A 24,121-nucleotide genomic window follows, 5' to 3' on the forward strand; every position below is an offset into this window, starting at 1 on the left:
TCTTGGATTTTTTTATTTCTTACCTCTGTCACCATTTTTACTAGTGTTTGTATGACTTTGCATCTCTCTAACACGTTTAGTGGCAATTGTGTTTTTCACAGTAAGCATTGCATCAACTGTGTTATAATGTGTCTGTGAAATGTTGTATGATAAATGCAATATGTCAGTATGTATTAATTCTCCCTATTGGATCTAGCTGGGATGCAGGTAATTTTCTTTGCAGCAGCTTGTATAGTGCTGTGTTGTAGACTGGTGACCTAAACATTGTTGCTAATATAGGGATGATTTGGCTGTTGCTGAACATTGTTTACTCAACATCAATTCCTTCTGTTCCTTGCTCTTACCCCTCAGTGAATAGACTGGGTTTGGTCAAGAGCCTGGGAGGAGACACAGCTAGGACAGCTGATCCTGGGTAACCAAAAGGATATCCCATACCATATATCATCACACTCATTAGTAAAATGGGAAGAAGTTTTTCCAAAGTAGCTGTTGCTCAGGGACTGGCTGGGCACCTGCCTGCTGGTGGTGATTCCTTTTGCATCAGGTGTTTTTTTCTTCATTTGCTAAACTGTCTTAATGAAAACCCATGAGTTTTCTCAGTTTTCCCCTTCTTTTCTCCACCATCCTGATGGGGGTGGAAGCAAGAGAGAGGAGGGATCTTCCAGCTGGGCTCTACCCACGATATTCCCTCAACTGCACTGTCACCTCAGAGGGACATTTGTGGCTAAATTGTGTCATGTGCTCACAAGGAATCACGCACAGTATTTTCTCTTATACTTCTCTTAGGTGTCATTAATAATTCGTAGGCCTGCAGTAGACTTTTCAGTGTGCTAAAAGTATATCCAGAAGTAAGAACCCCGCATGACTAGCTGGTAAGAACCTTCTGCAAGGAACTAGCAATCTCTTTATGAAGAACTACTAGGATAGTCAGCAGAAAGTCCTATTTGCACGTTTTATATTAAAATAGTCGTTTGAGGCTATCTAACTTCCCATATCTTTGAGTGAAATGAATATTGAAATCTGGGATTTTCTTGTGGAACCTTAACAACAGGATACATAACTAACCTCACAATTGGTAGCCCCTTGATCTGATCTAAATTGAAGGAAGTTGTGTGGGCATGAAATTCTGTATGGTTTTCTTTAACCAAAGACCAAAAGTCTTCAAAATAAGTAACATCCCAGGTTTTGGTAGAAAAAAAAATCTAGAAACTAGAAATTTAATCTCTTCATAATAAAAGCTTAGCATGAAGTCAGACAAAGTAGAAGAAAAATGGCTAGACAAACCCTCACCCACCTATCATAATCTTGCAGGTGGGTTTTTAGTCTCTCACTGCCTTTGTGGATTTGCATCGTCTTCAATTGCATTTTCTTCTTCATTATCTCTGAGCCCAGGTTCTGTGCTCTTTTCTCCTAAGAGTAGTTTCAGTTTCTCTGCTGAAGCTGTAGTCTGGTAGTTTCCTGCAATGCCTATTATCGTCCATCTGGGTTGTGACCTAGTGGTGTTTGTTTGTTTGTTTGTTTGTGGTTTTTGTTTGTTTGTTTTAACAGAGCCCACTCTTTGGGTCATTATGGAAACCAATCAAGTTTTATATTTCTAACAGTGTAAACTTTATGCTTAAGGGACCATAATGCCAATTTTAAATAGCAGCAAATGAAATATGCAGCAAATTACAAAATCACACTGATACACGACTGTCTAGGAAAACCCTGACCTTGGAAGTTTTAGCACGGTTTTTCCAGTGTTTATAAGACAAAGGGTTTTGGCAACAGCTGTGCTATCTATAACTTGGTTCTGTTTTTCACTTGTAGTCTGTCACTCTATTCCCTGTGTTTGAAACTGGTGTAAGGTCCAGCTCAGTCTGAGTTTTTGTCAAGTTTTATGTAATCTTTATGCTTTCTACTTCCAACATATATCATATTCTTTGCTGTTTTCTTGTGTTTGGGTTTCTGTGTATTCATTATTCCCAGTATCCTCTTCCAGCAGGTGATTGCCAGACACTCACGCAATTTTAATTAAGGGAATATCACACCTTCCATCTTTGATGTTTTCAATTCTTTATCTGATCTCTTTAATTTTGTGGGTTTTCCTTCCAAAAAAGAAAACCATCACTGAAAATGCAGTTTTGTTTGTCTAGACTCTGTTTAAATTATGGTGATTCCTGTTTGCTCCTTCCAGAGTTAATCTGGGTGATTAGTATTTCTGTAGTGTCCTTGACATCTATCAATCGACAATATAAGATTTGTGGGTTGGTTTTTTGTGGTTTTTTTTGTTTGTTTGTTTGTTTGTTTTGGTTTGGGTTGTTTTTTTTTTTTTTTGGGGGGGGGTGTTTTTGTTTTGGGTTTTTTTTAGGCTGAGTGTGTATTTGAATAAAAAGACATAATTTTTTTTTGTTGAGGAATAGAGGCTACCAAATTCAAAAGCTTTTGGTTTCCTGTTATGCATGCTAAATTAATTTCACAGTTATATGATTTTGCCTAGAATCTACTTCCATATAATATCAGCAATCTCTCTCTTCATTCTCAGTACAGGATCTCCCATTCTCATTGATCTTCTACATAGAAGTTTCCATTATTTCAGTAACAATAAATTGACTTTGTGTTTCTTGACAGCTTTGACATTTTGCTGTGTTGTTTCTTTCTTTTTCCCAATAGTAAACAATGTAGCAGAGGCAGATTTTATAGAAAATTGTAGTAAATGGAGGCCATTCCTGATCCCTGGCAAATAAGCCCCTCAGTGCTGTTTGCTTAATGGCTTCACTCTAAACTAAGTATCTGAATGTACCTATTGGGCATGCAGGGAACATCTGAGCCTGAAAAGTGGTCAAACAACACATTTGCCAAGCCAGCAGGAAGTGCACTCTGCTCTGAAGGTAGAGGCTGACTAAGCTGCTGTAATATAGAGAGTCATTAAGAGAGGAACATGATGATCACGTTGTTCGTAAATTTGTGATTTTTGGTGTGCAACATGAAAAAAAAGAAGAGAGGAACAAAGGAACTGGCAGCTGTTCTATGTTGGAAATGCAGCTATTATTTTGTGCTCTTTCATCTAAATGAAATGAGATTTAGAAATGAAAGAGTAGGAGGAGAAATCATTTAATGAAATGGAACTTTGGGGAGCATTAGCACAAAATCTTTGATTTCCAGTTTTATTAGTATTAATGGTAATTTTATTGAAATCTAAAAGGAGCAAAAATAATTTACTCTATTAGTACCTGTCCCTCTCTTCTATGGTTTAAAACCCTCTGTTTACCTGGATTTTATTTACTTTACAATGTTTGTGGTTACAAATTTCTAAGAACCATATATAAAAATACAGCAAGCTATTTTCTCTGTGTATAATAGTAGCAGAGAAAAGCAATATATGATTATGCCACGTCTCATTATACAGATTCTTATACCAGGTTACAGAATGCTGATTTACAGACAATTGTTTACAGCATGGGCTGAATAGTATGAGAAGAAAATGAGAGGAAAAATTAAAACCACGTACCTTTATAGAATGTATTTAAAAATTAACACAAGTTAATTATAAGATGAAATGCCAACCTCAAATAATAGTAATATCCTACCTATTCACATAAGCTAATATTATTTGGCATTTGTGAACTCATAGGTAAGCAAGATCTGAAAAATAGTGTTACTGATTTTGTCTTACAATCAGTTTGTGAAAATGAAATTGTCCATTCTATCTACAATCCTACTGTCCATCTTGTATGTCCATACAGCAGAGTACTTTGAATCCTTTAATGGGGTTGGAGGAGAGGGATTTGGATTAGCCAGATGTTTAGTTGAAAGAGACTCCTGGTATATAGCATAAATGAGTGCATGAATGCAAACCTCTGTGACACTGTGTGTGTGAGCATGTGTATGTGTGCGTGCATTCATCAATGACCCTCCAGGGCAGCCAAAGGGATGCCCTGGACTCCAACACATTCATATATGTAATTTTATTCATTCTGGCTGCTGAAATTCTAACAGTCAAATCATCTTGTGGAAAGTCTTCTACTGACATGAATGAAAAAAAGTTTGAGATCATCAGGCATCCTGTGATTTGTACAGTTTTGCAGGAAAGAGTTTGTAGATTTCTTACAGTAAAGAACTGGGAAGTCCTGGGGGACAGCAAAATGGACAGGAGCCACCAATGTGACCTTGCAAAGGAGGCTAATGGTATCCTGAGCTGCATTAGGAGAACCACTGCTGGCATGTTAAGGGAGGGGATCTCTAGCCTGTGCTCAGTCCTGGTAAGGCCACATCTGCAGTGCTGTGTCCAGTTCTGGGACCCCAGTACAAGAGAGACAGGGAGCTCCTGGAGAGAGACCAGCATATGGACACAAAGATGGTCAGGGAACTTTTAACATTTCTCCTGTTGGAAGGCAGAGGGAGCCAGGACTGTTCAACCTGGAGAAAACTCCAGAGGAATACTCACTAATATTCTACCAATATCTGAAGAAAGGTGACAAAAAGGGCAGAGCCAGGTTCTTTTCAGCAGTGCCAAGTGACAGAACCAGAGTCAATTGGCACAAGATGAAACACAGGAGGTGTCATCTGAATATGAGAACTTTTCTGCTGTGAGGATGTCTGAGCACTGGAACAAGTGGCTCTGATTGGTATGGGAGTTTCCATTCATGGAGATACTCGAAACCTGTCTGGACTTGATGCTGAGGATCAGCTCTAGGTGACACTGCTTCAGTAGGGGGGTTGGATAAGGTGACCTCCAGAGGTCCCTTCAAACCTCAGCCATGCTCTGACCTGTTACTGTTCCTTTTCCTAACATCCTGTATGTAGGATACAGGCTCAGTGTCTGCTGAAGATAGTTCCTTACCCTCACCTAATAGTTGTGCTTCTAAAAGAATGGTAGGAGAAGAAACATGAGTTATTTCACATGGTCAGATGCACTTTGATGTGGCAGTAAGAGCTTCAATGGCTGCAGAATAGTGGAAGGGAGCGTTCAGAGTCCTCTGGGTTCCAGATCTTCATACTGTTATTAATGACACTTGTAATCTCTCTGAAGACTGAATAGAAAATTATTTTATCTTAGCAAGATATATATAGCATGAATGTATATATTTTTTTAACCTCATTCAAAGGGCTTTTAATAGCGTTGACTCTTTTTGATTTTTGCAAAGATTTTTATTCAACAAGAAAGAACATGCTTGAAAAGGAATGCAAATACATTAACTCTCTGGAAAGGGAAAATGGCTGACCTTGTAGCGTCTGTCCTGCATAACAGCCTGAGGTATGCTGATAGTAAAAATTAAAGAGGTAAGATTTCATCTTGAAAAGAATAGAACAGGTGAGCATTGAGGCTTAGAGCAATATTAGGGAGGGAGAGGAGGGAAGTCACTTCCAGAATCTGAGTGATGGAAGCAAGTAAAGGAACAGTTTAGAATCTGCCATGCATGTTATTTATTTTAATATGTGTTTTTTATAAGTGAAGAACTTACTCTAAACTTCTAGCTTTTACAACACAGTTTGATTTCTCCTCCAGATCATATAGTACTTAATGTATTTTCATGGGTTTTTTGTTTACTATGGTTTTCCTGGGGACCATCAATTCCAAATAAAATTTGTAAATACTTTAGACAAGGAGTGTAAGAGCATGAAATTCAGGACAAGTATGAGAATTTTAAGTTTAGGTGTGTCTTTTGACAAGTATATGAATAGTATACAAGTCAAGGTGGGGGAAAATGAAATTTAGAGCTAGAGCAAAAGGAAATGCTCCACAAAAATCAACATCAGTCTTTGGCAGTGAGTAGGTAGTACAGTTCAAAGCTCTGGGTGAACACATCTTGTCATAAGTCTCTCAGGACTGTATCTCTCAAAAAGGAAATTCAAGCTAAACCAAATAATTAGGTACTCAAATCCAACTGCTTGCTAAAAGTTTTTGTTTCCTCAGAAAATATAAAAAAAATGGATAATACGTCCGCTTCTCAGCTGTGTCAAGTTAAACTGCCATTAGTCTAAATCTATGTTAATAAAATGAATTATAGATATACTTTCTTGTTCTACTACATTTGTCACAAGGGTAGTAACACCGAACTGAAAGACAGAGCAGACAAAATAAGTAATAACCTGTCAGCTGTTTCATTAAAAATTAACAAAATTTTTAAATTTTTAGTTATTTGTAGAGTTTATTTGGTTTAAACCACAACAATTCATATTGTTTTACTATAGTAAAATATTTAAATGCGTTGTGGAAGTCTGTGGATTCATCACCTTCTTGGCATATCATGGTTAACATTTTTATGTGATCTGTGCACTGTAGATACACCTCTGATCAAATAAATACATGTGATTAATACCTTGGTAACCTTGGAATGCCCACACGCTCCTAAAACCTCTGTTATGTGTCACGTAGCTCTCCTCATTATCATATTCCTAACATTTAAACCACAGCTTCTCACCTGGTTCTGATATATGCCTCATTGGATTCTCTGGAGTATTTTGGGGAAGTGAAAGCATTTGCTGAAAGGCATAGTGTGCCAGCTGATGTATTCCTTACCTAGTGTGTGAGGAATATTCTGTTATCTTGCAACACCTCTTGTCTTAAGAAATTGTGCTAGAAAAAAAAATGCATTTAAGGTGTACAAAACCAGACAAACCAGTTGCATGTGTTTCTAGAAGGTGTACTGGCATGATGTGGGAAAAGCACAGATCATGAAAATTTATGAAGAAATTTTCCTCCTCTCTCCCTTCTTCAACAGAGAGTCTTCAGTTTTCTTAGGAGTCTGACAAAATTAGGCCCTTCTGAATACATTATACCATATACACTTAATAAAGAAAAGCCTATTTTGTCAGAATCTTTTCATTTTTATGGGCATATTTTCATTTTGAAGACACCTTTTTGTATACAGAGGTCTCTGTTTTAGATGAGTTATCTCTTCTAGCCAGACAGATGTACATCTCTTCATTAGAACTCTTCCCTTTTTTGTAACTCAGCATCTACAATTCATTAAGAAGTGTTTCACACTTAGAAATATAATATCCTGACTTGAAAATGACCCATGAGAATCATCAAATCCATCAGCATATAAACACATATGCTTGATACAAACATCTCTTGGGTTAAGTGTTTGTAGATTTGAATGATTGGTTATTGATTGGACAAGAACCAGAACTAGAGAAGCTGACTGACTCGGACTGAAAACAAGTTCATGGTGTTGGACTAAGAACACCTTTCCCTAAGTGCTGTAATTACTGAAAAATGTGTTAACATGGTGTTCAACATGTGTGACTTCAGTGTCCCTCTGCAAAGGTGAAGTGCAGGGAGATGAACTGATTTCCACAGTTGACAGAATCTACACTATTCAAGAAAGGTAAGTCCATTTTCCAAATTTCACTCTACATTTCTAGTCCTCAGGCCAATATATTTTCCAGATTTCTCAGGGACAAGGTATTGTAGCACATTAAACACAGGGAATTGCAAAAAGATAAATTACAGTAGTTGAACTTATTAAGAATTGCAATAACAAATGCAGTGAGTGAAACATGAATTATGGTTATAAGCATAAATACTGAAATTTTTTAAAAAAGGGGCAGACATTGCTAGCCATAAAGCTTAGGAAGGTCCTTCCTCACATCTGAGTTTTCATATCCCTTCTGAAATGCAACATTGCACTTGTTACAAGTGCAAGCCAAGAGAAAGTTTAAAAGATAAGGATTCTGGCCAAGGATGAACTTTCATAAAAATGGTAAGGGAATTTCTCAGTACTCTTGAATCTTTCCGACTTACTTATTTTAATTAATCCTTTGTGGTTTAATGAACCATTCTGAGCTAGAACTGTCAAGATCATGGAAAATTGACAGTGAAGCACTTATGCTCAAGATTTAGACTGCCAGTCAATTTAGATGAAGAAATTATGCAAGAGGAATGTGAATGTCAGTTATGTGGTGAGCAGGTTCCTCCCGAGTTTGGGACCAGGCAGATGACCACTGTAAGGCACAGAAGTGCAGGACACGGTTTGCAAATTCAGACCCAGTGTGAGAGGATAGTCTCAGTTACCTGCTTTACAGCGCAGGAGACTGGAAGGACTATTGACTCGTGGATTTCCCATAGCAGAACTATCAGGCCTGCTACTTTCATAACCCCTGATTTGAGTGGCTAGAACAAATGAGACATGAAAAGCAGAAATGTAAACCTCTGTACCTCACCACCACACTAGGTGAATTGACACTCCTAGAGTGCTGGGGGGCGAAGCAGGCAAACTTGACATCCAACGCCTTGGCCAACCTCCTATCTGATGAGGAAATAACAAGGCAGGCCACACTGCAGAATCGTGCAGCAATCAATTATCTGCTACTCCTCCAAGGTCACTGGTGTGAGGAGTTTGAGGGGCTCTGTTGTTTTAACTTATCATCCAGGGCTGAGAACATATATGATGCCATCCAGAAGATCCATGAGATGGTCAGGAGCATAAAGAAAGAGACCAAAGACTGGTTGGGTGGGCTTTTTGTGAACTGGTGAATATCGGACTGGGTGGGATCAATTTTGAAAACTGTTTTGTTGGTTTTGTTTATTCTTCTGCTGATTTTGATATCCTTTGGTTTGATTAAAAGAATGATCTATAAGTTAATTTTAAGCACCACTCACTCCCCCACTGCCAACCATGTCATCGTGCCAACAGCACGCGAGATGGAAGAGGGCATGGAACTGGAAAAAGGCTCAGAGGAAGATGGGGACCCCAAAGAAGGAGAAGACAGTCATCAGGAAGAGTGGGCCACCCATCAACAATGGTTTGCCAAGTTGTATCAGAACTCTGAACAACTTTCTCCCCCGTTCCAGTTCTCCTCCTCTTAAAAAATAAAAAAGGGGGAGATGTGGTGGTGCAAAAGTTATTTTATTAGGTTTTAAGTGTTTTATGTAATTAATTTACAGTTTTTTATAAGAAGTTTTGTAAAATGGTTCTTTCCCCCATTCCTCCAAATGGTTTCCCCCCCCACGTCTGTTATATAACCTTCAGTTAAGTGTCAATCACCCTATCCCTCACCTGCTACTCTCACTCCCCTCTCTCTCCCTCTTGGGCAGCCCTGTCTGTCATTTTGGGGCCCTTCCCCAGAGACTGGAAAGTTCCAGGGAGGGCGTCGTTTGGTAGGCAGGCGTCCTGGAAATCCCCTTTTCCCCGTCGCAGATTGGTTCCCCTGTTGAATGTTCACACCCCCGGTTCCACCCTGAGTTAGCCTGATTGGGCAGTCTGTTGTCACCATCCCTTCTTACACCTCCCTTTATAAGTTGTTGCACAACCCTTATTTGGGGCTCTCTTGAGCAGGAGCCCTCCCAAGCAGAAGCCATAAGGTGCGGAGGTCCTGTTTGGTTTCCCCTTTAATAAAACCTCATTAACCCTGCTCGGAGAGTTGCCTTTCTCTCCATTGCTGTGGTTGTGTCTACCATCAGTCCATCCCTGGACTGGTGTGGGGAACCAAGACCCCACAGGGAGGAGGGAGCTAGTCAAGCTAGCGACCCTGACCTCGAGCACATGAGCCGCAGTGAGGGACTGAGCTAGCCCAAGGGCCAGCGCTTCCAGGCGCATAGTGTACACCACGACACTCTACCACCCTAAGCAGCTTGAGGATTTATTTTCTTCCCCTCTTTTGCCTATATTACTATGTTTTACTATTCTTGTTTTGTGAAATTCTAGTGAAAGTATTCAATATCCATGGCAGATACAATAAAAGCAGATTCAGGGTAATAACAGTAAATTTTAAAAATTGAGCAGAGGTAGATGGATTAAAAAAAAAATCTGGATTTCACTTACCTCTTGAGCTCCTTTTTAGTTGTGTAAGTATAACTTTAAATTATTTGGGGATATTTGGCTCAGAATCACAATATCAGTCGAAAAAGATCTGTTATATTAAAAAATGAATTGAATGAAACTTTGGTGTTATGTATAGGTTTATATAATGTTTCTTTTCATAGTCAGTCAGGATGGAGAAAATTTCAGTTCCTTTGTGTTTCACCCAATTTATTGATACGATAGGATCTAAGCAATTTTACCAGTACATATTCCCATTTTCTCATTTTTCCCATTTCTACACTAGTACCAGGGCAGAAGCTGAAGCAATATTCCTTTTCCCATATTTTAAGTGTTTTCTATTATTACTATTGTTTAAGAGCTAATACTACTTTTCATTTTTCTACATTTTGAAATGTCATTAAACTCTTTGGCTTATACTCCTTTATCCAGCAATAAAAATGCTTGTGGTTTAAAACTTCAACTGAGTATGGAAAGTGTTATTAAAAGTAAACATTAGGAAGTAAAGTAATGAACAGTATAGACACATCAAAGACACACACTGCCCTGACACTGCCTACTTCAGCAGGACTTCTCAAAGGGAGGTACATCTTTATTGATTTAGTAGCTATGCAAATTAACCAGGCAAGTCTTGTCCGTTTTTCTTGAACTACCAGAATTAAAATGAATAAGGATTAATTGATTTTTTAAAAAAATTATATCAGTAAAAAACATTTTTCGGTGATGTCTGAGTCACTAATGTTGATTTTTAACAAAGTCTTGAAAACTTTTTGGCTTGAAGAAAATATACATCCCATATATAGCATGCTGCCTTGAATGCAGGCAAGTTTCAGTGTTCAGTAAGTGAAATACAAAAGCAGAATAATGTCCTATTGGATTAAACCCATTCTGATTGTCTTGCTGCTAATTTGATAGTCTGTGTATCTCTATTTTGTGCTGTATGTAATTCAGTATCCAAGACAGAGATAAAGATTTTAAAGTTACATTTTTAAAGAGCAAATTCCAAATTCTTCTTAATAGGGAAGCATCACCACCACAACACATGGAACTTAGATGTGGGGGGTTGGGGTTTTTTTTTAATATTAATTTTTATTTTCATATTTTTTTTTATGGAGTGGCCTTGATATTGAAGTTCAGTTGAAGTAGGCTTCAAGCAGGTTACAACTGAGATGGTTAGGCAAATTTTTATGGCCAGTTTAAAGAGAATACAGAGGTAAAATTATGGCTTGCTTAATTTAAGAGTTCATTATGACTTTTTCAAGTTATTCTAATCACTAGCAGAAAACAAAACCTACAGTTTTCTAAGTTGAGGGGGGATTTGAGTTATTAATTTTTAAACTGTGCACCATGGTTTTAGTAAACACAAGTTAAAATTTTATTAAAGTACTCAAAACTGTGCACCTGAGTTATTTTATTTAAGTTTGAAATATTGCACTTAAAAAGTTTTGTAGTCTACTGAAGAGAGTTCTACTAATCAGACTCCAAAATCAGACATATTTCAGGAATCACAAAGATGTGAAACATTAATATTAAATAGTGCATTCTGGTACACTGTTATATCTATAGTGAGAATTTTTAAGATATATAAAGTTTATCTTGAGTGGAGACAAATGAGGAAAAATTATGGTATGCTTTGTTTTCTTTCCAGTTAATCATCCTTTTCAAATAAATGCTCTATCATAAGCCAAAATCTCATTATATTATTTATGAATCTGTAGTGAATTGACAGCATGTAAGTTCATTTTATTAGGAACTTCTTCTAGGTTAATTCTATCTAACAGCACCTTAATTTGGGCTCATCAGTAAGGGATGTTAATAAATAATTTGGCATATATGTGTGAACTTTTCCTACAAGGTAAGTATCTGTGCTCATTTTTTGTCAAGTATAAAGGGCATTTAAAGAGCATGGTTACTATATGTCAAACATATCTGAATAGATTGTGAATAGTGAATTTTATTAAACTAAATTTCTCATGTTGCTCTGGCCCTGACATTTTCAGGCAATTTAAGTGTTACAGGTTGTCTGCATAATAATGTATTTTTGTAAATGGAAGGGAACTCAACAACCTGTGAAGTCTACATTTTAATATTCTGCTAAACACAAAAGGTATCTATTCACAAAAATAAAAGAATAAAAGCCTTTTTTTTTTTTATTATGTATATATCAATAGCTCTTATTCCTATAAATGTCTCAGATATTGGCGTTTTGTATAGATAGCATAGCAGAACAAATGCAAGTAGTTTTTTGACTTAAATGTTTATAATGCAGTTGTAGTTTAAAAAAATAAAAAAAGAAAAAAAAAAGGTAATAATTTTAAGATTGCTTTAGAGGAATACATTACATGCAAAATATGCACATATCAAGGTAAGACAAATTATTAGAAGGCCAGCCAGTAGTGAGGGGAAGTAAACCATGTTGTTAAAATATTTACTGTTAATAGTGTTTGGGGAAATAGGCATCTAAATGCAGATTTCCAAACCAAGTGACTAATTTGCTCTTCAGTGCGCAAAATGGACCACAGGTTGACAGTGACTTTTGCCTATACCAGAATCCTGGGTGAACTTAACTTGGCACAGTAGCTATCATAAAATCATATTGTATCTGCCCTTTGCATTTATTGATTTCTTTTGTTTTCTTTTTGGTTTGTTCATTTTTACAATCCTGGGAAAGAAGACTTTTGTCAAAACACATGCATGGCATGACTGAGACAATCCTATGAGACTCAGGGAGAAAAAAGCAGCACAGCTTTAACAAGTTGATATATGCAGCCAATATTAAAACACTGTTCAATTGTTCATCTTTTGGGGGGCAATGTTATAGGTCCCATGTAGTTTCCAGCTCAAAATCCTGTAATAATTTCTGTCTGTGTTCATAATAAATTTATAACAGATTGTGCATCCTGTTAATCTGAAAATTATTTTATTTACTATCTATAAAAGGCAGGTGAAAACAAATATCAAGCATCTCTCATAAAAATTAAAATGTGAAGTTAGTAGGGCAAGACATCTTTAAAGATTACCTGGTATATTTTATTATAATGATGGCAGCAAAAGTAAACTGCTGAGTGTATGTCCATCTTGGCAGTCCATTACAGTTATTTCCACGCCAGAGTGGCTGGCAAAGGAGGAAGAGAAAGTGTCTTCTATTGTCTGTAATTCATATGAATAACCTCTGCCAGCCCTTGTGGTATATTAAATAGTACTTCTATCTTAATGTACAAAGTTAACTTGGAGAAGAGTGTTTACATCCAGTTCTTGAATGAAGTTTTTGGGTTTTTTTAAGTTCCAGGAAACTTCATTGTAATCCTTTGTGTTTGTTCCACAGAGAAATCATCTTTGCTTTGCCACACTTGAACTTTGTTGGCTTTAAATGCCACTTTATAGATGGTTAAATAACTTTCCACATTGTTGCAGTGTAATAATGTTTCTCTTTTAAAGTCTTAACTTCCTGTAAGCCTTTGCTGCTAAGGAAATAAACAATAAACTGCTGGTGAACTCTTTGAACCCTCCCATGGGTTGGAAGGCCAGTTCATTCTGTTCATAGTGTATGGCATGGGCACGCTGTGTTTGTTCCAGAGTGGTTGAGTTGTGCAGAGAAAAGCAATTCTCCTTGTTTCAGCTGTATTGTACTTGCACAGTCTATCTGTCTGCTGGGAGGGAGATAGCTCTTCTTTCCCTTTAATATGATTGATTTTTAGCCCCATTTGCACTTGTGCCATCCAAAACACACTATGGCAGAGTTCCATAACCTAATTTTGTGTTGTATGAAAAGCAAACCCCTTACCTTGCTTTCATCTTTGCACTGATTTATGTCTTTTGATTCTGTATTTTGAGAACCTTAAAATTTTTTATTCATCTACACACTGCTCTGTTCTGTCTCTCAGTGACAGTGGGCTTTCCTGACTGAAGGTTCCTGGTCTGTACAGTTACTCTGTTCAGAAACTTTCATATATATCATCCTTACATATCTTACAATTTTGCATATTGTGACACTCTTTCACATTGTGAAATCCTGTTCTCAGGATTTTGTTTTTACTATCCTGAGTAGTGCAGAAAGCATTGAGCCACTTAAATACGTTGAAGACCACAGACTAATATAGACTTGCAGAGAGAATTTCTAGGGACTCTCCATATTGAGAAACCTCACCATTTAGCCACATTTTTTTCTGCTTCTCTTCTAGCCATTCCTCTAATTTATTGAAGGCCTTCCTTGTTATCCCAGGGGCACTGAGTTACTTTAGAATCTTTTAACACAGAAACTTGTTAAAATCCTTTGGAAATCAAAGGCTATGTGCCAAGGCATCCTTTCTCACTTAGCCAGTGTTCCTCTTGTGAGCTATGATTCTCTTTTCAGAAACCGTCAACTATTCCCCCGTACATTACCTTCATTTACATATATGTTAATTCTGTTCTTCAGTGGAACTCATAATATCTGTCTTGAATGGAATTGAGACTTACTGATCAGTAGCTTGAGGTGTGTCCTTGCATGCCCTAGTCTTGTCCCTGTTTTCAAAATCATACAAAGCAAAAACCCAAGCCCTTCTCCCCTCCGCCAAAAAATCCATGTTTACTATTCCCAGGGTTTGGATGCCATTTTAAGTGATGACCACAGTAATTTCCCAAAAGAATCTCAGGCAAACACTGTTTGAAATTTCCCCTCTTCTTTTTCCACTGTTCACTTTTTGGGATTTAAAAAAAAAAAAAACAAACCCCACAACATTTTCTAGTAGTAATTAATTTTGGGACAGATCTCTGATGTACCCCAACTAAAAAAGGGTTCTGTCATGGGAACCTCCCAGAGCTACTCTTCATTAAATTTTGATTTAGTGAGTCATTTACATTTCCTGCTAGAGCCTTGTCTCTTTGAACATTCCCTTTATATTTAGCTGGTCCATTAGCCCTAAAGTCTTTCTGGCGGGCTTAATGCTCCTATTGAGCTTTAAAAAGCATTAACGCTTTCCATTATGCTTTCAGCAAATTGTTCCTCAAGATATTTTTATTTTTCTTTCTACAACTATCTAAACCTGACTTCACTGTTAAAAATGGGTCCTTGGCAGTACATAACAACTTACTGCTCTCTGTGTTTTCAGTGCCCCTGCAGTGATTCCAATTTTTAGCAGGTCCTTAGGCATCTTTGAAACATGATTAATGGTACTAGAATTTTTTTTTTTTTTACCACAGAGGTAATAAACTTGCAAATTTTACATCTTCCCCATGACCAGTATTGCTCCATAGAAAAATAAATACCTTGATCACAATGACAAAAAGAAATAAAAAAACTGTGTGAATTTTTTCCTTTGTAGATTTCTGGACCTGTCTACAATTTCACTGGCTGTATAAAAGTCATAGAAATCAATAACGTCGGACCTTTCAGCTTCTCTAACGCTGTGGGAAGAAGTAATGTTGACAATTGCAGGTAAACTGCCTTCTGTGCCTTTCCAAATCATAAGAAATTGTTTGTGCTGATTTTGCTTTCTTCCTTACACAGGGTGACCACTTTAGATAATTTCAACAATGGTTACAGAAAAAAAAAAAAGGGAAAAAAAGGACAAAAAACCCTAGAGAGACAGATATCTTGCTTTCTTTTATGCTTTTAAAGCTTTTCTTTGTGGAAGATTTTATTTTTTGCAGAGAAGTTCAATTAAGTTTGACAGATTATATAGAGTGAATTGTCGCACCCTGAATGCTGAAACAGCATACTAAGAAAGATAATCTGCAGGAAAATACAGGACTGGGAAGTGGGGAGATGTGCTGGTTGTGTTTTACTCGTGACTTTGAGAGTTCCATTAATCTTGTTACAAATATGAATGACATGGTGTCACATTTACTCTACAAGATGTTCTGAAAAATTCTGGAAAACATTGTTTCTGAATACATTTTTAAAACTCATTTGATTTCAGTTTTGCATGTTCACATTGCTGTAGGTCATGCATTGATTGAAATAAAAAAACATACAGTGGTGCACATTAGGATTCTATTCTGGAATATGATAGGTTTGAACATGGAAAAGTGGGAAGCAAAGGAAAACAGAGGTGAATTGCATTTATAGATAATGAAGTCCTTCTGAAAAGAATATCATTTCAGTCACAGGATGTACATGTCCTAGATTCCTGGGCGACATTATATATGGCTTTTTACATATGACTTTTTTTTCCCTAGAATTTACAGAATAGGTCAATTAATGTTCATGTGCTATCTTAAATACTATCCTCGAAAGCTGGAGGTAACCTGCTACATCATTAATTAAAGATCCGTGAGATATGAACTCTGCGCTCACCTCCACCACTAACCCCTTAACACATATCCCACTCAAAGTTACAAAAACAGTGTAAACCCACTGTCTAATGAACCACCTGCCCCAAGTCCTAGGCATCTAAGCTTTTGCCAGTAAAACTTACTCTGAACACAAAATTCAGTTTGTTAACCCTTCACAGACCTGCCACCACTTTTATTTAGAACCGCAGCTCAGTGTCACCTCCTTGTCCAAACTAGATGGAGAAATAAATCTTTGTACCCTTCAAGTTCCTGAAAGTATTTTGTTTGGAATATTGGAATATGTTCTCTAAGTGTATTTAACAAAGGGTTGTGGGTCTAAATCCTGAACAAAAAAGAAAAACTGGCCTCTGTTGTGATAAACCCAAAGAAGAAAGAAGCAACGTCTCCTCTCTTGTCTTTCTGCACAGTGTTTCACCAGAAATTTTCCTAGTGAGAGCTATGATGTCCTTCAAAATGAGGGCATGTACTCTTGCCTGTGAAACTCTGCCTCTGTGCAAAACAGAAATTCATAAGGTTGAAAGCAAGTGAGGAAGCTACTTCATGTCTTTCATTCAGGTATAAACTTTTAACAAACATGGTGAAAAAAATCATAGACCATCTCTGCTGTCTCTTATGGTTACTACATTAAGAAAATTTTCTCCAGTTTGTATATGTATTAGAGCTCTGATGTCCTAAATAATAGGCAAGAGGCAGTTGTGGTTTTTTTAAACTACTAGGTAAAACCAGGATAACTTAACAATCAGGACTGTTACAGTCTTTCCTACTTTCTTTCATTCTCTAATAATACTTTCCTTGATACAAGTGCTTACATCCTTGAGCTTTTAGACACTACTCTTTTTTACAGTTTTCCCTATTGAACACTTTATATAACCATTCTATTAAGTATCAATAGCCTCCAACAAGCAAAAAAAAAAAGCAATGAGAACACCTTTGTCCAGTCTGTGTATATAACAGAGAAAGGGATATAGATCTGAAAGAGGTGGTTTGTAAAAAAATAGCTTTGTTCCTTTTAAAATGTATTAGTATAGAATGCTGTGTTATCTGTTGTATTACAATCTATAGAACTACATACCAAGATTCATTGACTTTTGTATTGATTCTGATACTCCCCTTCATAGTTAATTAGCATACAAATATGCTTTATACAGTATAATACAAACATTAAAGATTGTTTAATTTGAATCAGAACTCAGTGATTACAGTCTAGTATTGTTTCTTGAAAATACTTATTGTGCATATATTACTGATTAGGTAAGTAAAATGACATGACTCTTTGTATAGATGAACTTTTTATAATCCTGTACGTAAAAGGATTTTGGAAGAGTGCTGGGCCTTCTCAATCCTCTATGCTAAGCAACATATTCCTTTTACTTCCCTGCTTCTTCAGAATGCTGCAGATGAGCCGGACAGTGTCCAGCCCCATGCAGTCCACAAGGGCCTGGCACCATCCTGGTCCAAATCACAAAAAGCTGAATTTCAACAGTGGAATTTGTAGTACTTAGTCTGTTGAAATTCAGATTAATTTCAACAGATAATTGAAATGATTCTGAATTTCCTTTGGTGGGGAGGGAAATCCATAGAAATTAACTGTTTGGAAGCCTGGCAGACATTCTTCTTAGTCATTCCTGCCCTGTGACACGTGAATTTCATAGCTGCTCACATCTGCCAGCTAGCATCATTTTTTGCTTTTCACTTTTGGTCTAACCCACATTCATCTTGACATCATCAGTCCTTAAATATAGTCTGCTTCCCTAAAAGCATCTATGAAGCTCAGTTTTCATTCTCCTTTTGCAAGACAGGCTTCTGGGGAAGATGGATTCGTTTTGAAAAGGAAGGATAAAGTGATTGAAGAAAGTTGCTTAAATAGGGCAATAATGGATTATATACTTTGCAAATACGAGTCGCAAGTGACTACTAGAAAGAGTGGAGAAATTTATATTTTATTTTCAGAATCCATATGGTTCTGTAGATGCAATATGGCTACAGTTGGAGCTGCCTAATAATAGTAAAGAACTCTACAGTGTGGCAGACAAAACAATCAAATTTCTTCTGCAAGAACATCCCTGTATTTTTCTCTCAGTGGCACTGTTTCTGTTCTTACTGTGGTAGTTTTCATTAATTGACCTTCTACTTATCACCACCTATTTGTGGATTTCTAATCCTTTTGAATCCCCTGCTTTTACATATATAGCATGCTCTAGTGGCATTCAGTTATTCTGCTGGGTTTTGTCCTTGGTGCCCCAGCTGCATGGATTACTTCATTATTGTGGACATGATGACGCTTCTTAAAATGTATGGGTTTGTGAGTAAATTTTAAGCTTATTATTTTTTCATAGGATTGAAATTTATTCAAATGTGTTCTGCCATCTTTCTAACTGGATCTATTTGTATTTTAAAATACCAAAAGGATGATCTAATATGTGCAAGGAATACAGAGAGCTTTTGAAAACATATTTTAGAGACAGTTCATTAACCTTTTCAAAACTATGGAAATCACTACATCAGGACAAGACAGTACCTTTCATAGAATATTATATACTGCATGTTCCTTATCACAGAGATTTACATTGCTGTTTAAAAATGCTGGGAATTAGGATATGTAAAAAATTGCACCATAGCATTAGTTCCATTGGCATACATATCTGACTATCTACTGTCTAAAATGCTATATCATGGCAATAATGCACTTTGTTCCTTTAAAATTCATATATTTAATGCAAATATCATATACCACAAGGGAGAGAGAATTATTTTAACTTGGTCGAACTAAACTGGAGGTGGGGGCAACATGAAAATTATCTTTCGTGTAATTTTGGAAGCAGGTATTAAATTCTGCTTAAATTCAAGAAGATGCTTTATACAGGAAGCACCAGGCAATTAGATATGATCAAAGACCAAAAACTTGCAATAATCCTTATCATTCTGATAAGATTTCTATGCAAGCTCAGAAGCAGAGGTTTCAGACATGAGGCATTAACTCAGTTAGTCTGGCCCAGATCCTTCTGCTGTTCACATGCATCATTGTCTAAGCATGGAGTTCATAGGTAAAATATTACATGATGCCACAAGGACAGAGAACAGGTACGAGGGATGTACTGCACTGAGGGCTCATCAGAACTTCCTGCCATTAAATGCAACCAAGGTGAAACAGGCAAAGGCAGAATAAAGGTATGGGCAGGAGGAGTTTGACTCTCTGGGGGCCAAACTGAACAGGCAGCCAAAAAGAACTCCGAGCTGTACAGCTTTGGTTTTCAAGAGAGGTTAAAATGGAACTGTATCAATTAGTAAAGGTAAGCCTCCAATAGGTAGTTTTCTAGAATTATACTAGACTATGTAGTTATGTAAGTCTTGTCAAAGTTTATTTTATGGTTTTCTTTAAATTATACCTGTCTCAGAGTTATGAATTTATAGGTAATTTTGAAAGAGATTATATAACGACCAATAGTAGTAGTAGAAGGACAATTGAAAATAATGGATCTCTGATAATATTTTTTAAGGAATGAAATCTCTTTTATTTTTTTTCCTTCTTCTGAAGAAAGATACTTGTGATGTGTTAATGCAATATAAAGCTACTTCAAGTGTTTCAGATAATGTTACTGGAATAGATTTGCAGGATAAATGACTATCACTTGCAGATAGAATTCAGATGACAGATAAAAATGAAGCTTTGAGTCCCATATTAAAAGCTGGTGTTTACTGCAGTTTGTTTCTGGTTTAGTGTCTGGGAGCTATGACTGCTATATATTGCTGTAAAGAGTTTACTGTAACGGTTTACTGCATGTACTAAATTCAAAGGCTCCAAAACCACACGCACGCAGAAAATATATACATATACATATATACCTGTACCTATCCTAGCCCTGTTTTTTCACTAAAAAAAAAAAAAAAATTCTATCTGTGAAACAGAAAAAATATTGTTTACTGCTTTCCTAAGAGAAGTCTTACTGATGGATGCAAATGTACAACAGTGAATTGGACTCTCAGAGAGGAACTAATAAACTAAGTTCTTCATTACTGCCCATTGGACAGAATTGTGGTTTTAATTTTTTGAAAAATATTTTGCTTTCTTATTAATTTATCTTAATATGCATTTCCAGGCTGAAGCTGAGCTTTATTTCAGCAAAAACTCAGATTGCTATTTGCATTTTGGAAAGAGGCTCTTGAAAGTGCATTACCTAAGTTCCATTCCATCAAGAGGACTGATGGATTTCCTAATATATGGCAATTTTCTCAGGAGCTATGCAATACACTTTGGAGAGCTCTACATGTTTTCAGTAAGCCCTAAGTTCCACTTTCCCCCACTCATGCACTCGTGCACTCACGTACTTTCCAACAAGCTCCAAGTCCCCTTCTTTATGTGTGAATACTCCCTTTTCCATTCTGTAGTTTTCTGTGATATTTTTACAAAAATCTCCACAGAAAACACCAGCTTTGTGAAGTCAGTCTCCTGAGCAATTTCTCGGCATTTTTTCCACCATGGAACTTCCTGTTTTTCAGTATATTGTAAAACATCACAACTCAGAGCATCTGACACCAGGTACCTGAAGGTGTTTGGCTTCTGTCTTTGGAATGAACTGCATACTTTAAAAAGGGAAAATTCATCTGCTGAAAGTTATTTTTCAGTCAGTTGTGAAAGTCCTACTGTTACCATTCCACTTTCCAGGGAAAGCTTTTATGCTGGTGCTCATACTAGAGCTCATCTTAAGAGTCCATAGAAGACTCAGGTTGGCTTGAAGAATTTTCTCATGCAAATCCACCAGAACTGAAAAAGTTAAAGCAAATCAAACACACAAGTTGGTTCAAAATCAAAAGAGAAATCACTGCGCTTCAAGCTTAAGCTCTTCTGTCCACTTACATCTTAGTTTATTAATAAATGCAAGAACCGGTAAAAAGCACTGAGCTTCTGTTATATGTGAGAGAGTAACAGTTAAATTCTTACATCCCAACATCTCAATTCTTACTTTACCTGCATTAGTATTTTCTCCTTAACACTTTAAATTATTTGATTAATTCTGAAACACAAAAAAAGCCCAAAGGACAAAAAAGAATGTGCAGTGTGCATCAACATTATAGAAGAAAATTATTAAATCAAGAATACTGACACTAGTTAGTTTTATTTACTCAACAGATTTTATGAGTTTTCTCTGGTTAACCTGGAGATTGGACTAAATGTTTCTGAAATGCAGAACTGAAGATAAAGCTTCAGAAACATCATTCATTTGTATTCACCATGCATGACGCTTGATATTATGTTAATAATGTTTCTTTACAATTCTATCATAGAGAGTGATAAAAAGAATTTGATCTTCTTTATGCATTTATTTTGTTACTTTTTCCCTCTCTCATCTATTGCTTTTGCTGGCTGATAACTTTTCTGTGTGTTTGCTTCTTACTCCTTTCCCAGGGCCTGGGTTGCTTTCATATGCTTGCATCCCTTAACTTGATTTGCCCTTCTTGATTTCCCTCATCTTTTGTATTTGTTTGCAATATTTTCTTTTCCTCTGTGAGTTTTGCCATCCTGTACAATTTCCTTTCTGCTCTCTGTGTATACATGAATTCCAGTTTTCTTTTACCTTTTCTTCCTTTTCTGGCATTCCTGATCAGATGATGACTTTTCAGTGATAGACTTCAGTGTTTAAAGGGAAAAAAAAAAAAAAAAAGAAAGAAAGATGTGACAGATGTAATCTTCCCTACTGTTATAAATCCTCAAAATCACTGTAAAATGTTATACAAGCCCTTTATCTCAATCTTTTGAAGTATTCTGTGAAAATTGTTTCTGATGGATATTAGATAAATGTATGTGTCAAATATATGCAGGTGAGATAATTTATAAACATTACATTTCTCTGCTTGTTTCTGGAAGAGGTTGTCTCCCAATCTCATACCACAAATTATTAATCTTCTTTAGGAAAACTCTCTATTTCTAGATTAATAACAGTACTTGGTGATGGTTATCTTGACCTTAATTATATCTCTCTAACTTTAGGCGTATGCATTATACCAGGAGAAAAATGTTTCTTAATTCTGTCAACAGAATTCAGTGACAGTTACTGTCCATTATTGTGTGTCTGTAATGAACAATTGTAATGAGATTGTGATTTCTGCTGAAATTGCCAGGTACTTGCATGGAAACTAAGACAAGTATTAAAAGACACCATGAATTTTTTTCCTTTCACTTTTATCAATGAGGCATTTGCAAGTATATATGTTGATGTATGCATACAATGCCTGAGACAGTGTGTTACTGAAAATAAATAATATCTCAGTTAAATATTTCAGAAAACCCTCTGACGCAGCTATGAAAAAAGGGAAATCTTTTTGTTAATAAGACTCACAGGGTTTTTTTTAATAAGATTATCTTTCTACTACTGCTTGTGTGTACTTCATTATTTTATAAGGTATTGATTTAATGTACTAAAAAAAAGGCTCCACTGATGGAGTGTTTTTGCACTCCAGTAACACCTTTGGATCTATTTTTGTTCTTTTATATAATATTTAATGTCTCCAGTAACTGGTGATTCTTCCTCTAGACTACTAAATTTATTAATGGAATTTATAAAGTTTCTTTCACCCCACATGCTAAACAGTTGCATATAAACTGATCCCTTCATGCATCACAGAACCAGAGATTCACAGAAACACAGGATGGGTGAGGCTGGGAGGGACCACAGTGGGTCACTTTTAGGAGAACACTCAGTATAGGAGCCAATTTGTTCACAGTACTACATCCAGCTCTGGGGTGCCCAACCCAAGAATGACATGGACCCATTTGAGCAAATCCAGAGGAGGCCACTAAATTGATAGAGAGCTGAAACACCTCTGCTAGGAAGACAGGTTGAGAGACTTGGGACTGTTCAGCCTAGAGAAAGGAGGGCTCTGGGAAGACCTTATTGGTGAATGAACAATGTTCATTTTTTTTGCCAAATTGCTTTAAAAATCTATCATTCCCTGGAAATTTTGTCATCCAAAAAAAGCATTGTGCTTGAACATAATTAGGTTTTGAAATGTAAAAGCATAAAAAAGCACAAGAAAATATATTTTAAAGATTTATGATCTTTACATATTTTTTTTCATTAATTAATGTAACTTTTTCATTTTGGATTTCAGCACAGCTTCCCCCAAAACCAAAATAATATTATTAATGAGAAAATAGAAGGTATTTCCAAGAATTAAAACAAAAAGGTTGAGAACATACCAACTTTCCTGTAAAACTTAGGCAGAATTCACAGAATAGAAGCTAAATTTAAAGACATTTTTCAAAGTTCTTAAAATTTTTCTACATATGTTTTTCACAGCATTAAAAATATCATGCATCATAGCCATTGAAATACTTTCTGAAAACTTTACCTTAATTCTTAAGAAAGTTATCTTAGTGACACAAGACTCAAGTGGTAAGCTTCAGCAGCTTCCTGAAATAATTACTTGGGCTTCTAGCCAGGCAGGTATGTGAATAATAAAATCCTTTTCTTCTGCTTTCTTAGAATAAAAAAATAATCTCTGTTCTGTTCTGTCCATCTAAAACCTGGTTTTAAAGATGGGTGCATGTATGGTTTGACAAGATTTTGCTTTAAGAATATTTCCCTATATATCTAGTCTTACATCTATTATGAGCAGCGGTTAAGAAAAGCTAAGTATATATGGTGAATTGTCTAAAAACAATCAAATGGAAAAAGAAATTATTTTGCATGTTTTCTCTATTGAACTACAGTCACACAACTTTAGTGCTAGCGTTTGCTGCCGTTCCAATTACAGAAACCTGGAAATGGAGAAGTGTTTTGTTATATACTCAGAAATAATTAAACTTTGGAGTGGGTTTCCATGACTTCCAAGTTACATGCAGAAAGTGCCTCGTAATGGAGCTGTAGCTGCTCCTGGTATTGTACCAGACTGCATTGTCAAGAGAGGCATATTAGAGACAATCAGTGAGAATGAAAGTCAGAATGAAAGTAACACTGAAAGAAATAGTTTGCCTACTGCAAACTTGAATTTGTAAAATAATTTCTTTTTGACTTTTAAATTTTATGCAGAAGTAATAAAAAATCTTCAGAGTTGCCTTCAGCTGCTAACAGAGAGAATGACGAGAGAAAAGTTTGAAA

The 24,121-nt window shown here is 36.3% G+C and overlaps 1 protein-coding gene across 1 annotated transcript in view; it reads left to right on the plus strand.

Annotated features, from left to right (window-relative positions):
- The window catches only part of EYS (eyes shut homolog), a 718,062-nt gene that overhangs the window by 488,699 nt on the left and 205,242 nt on the right, over positions 1–24,121 (plus strand). Inside the window, 1 exon segment of the mRNA XM_040058168.2 lies at positions 15,053–15,165. Coding sequence (XP_039914102.1) covers positions 15,053–15,165 — 113 coding nt within the window.

Source organism: Hirundo rustica, chromosome 3 (genome assembly GCF_015227805.2).
Source record: "Hirundo rustica isolate bHirRus1 chromosome 3, bHirRus1.pri.v3, whole genome shotgun sequence".
Taxonomy (NCBI): domain Eukaryota; kingdom Metazoa; phylum Chordata; class Aves; order Passeriformes; family Hirundinidae; genus Hirundo; species Hirundo rustica.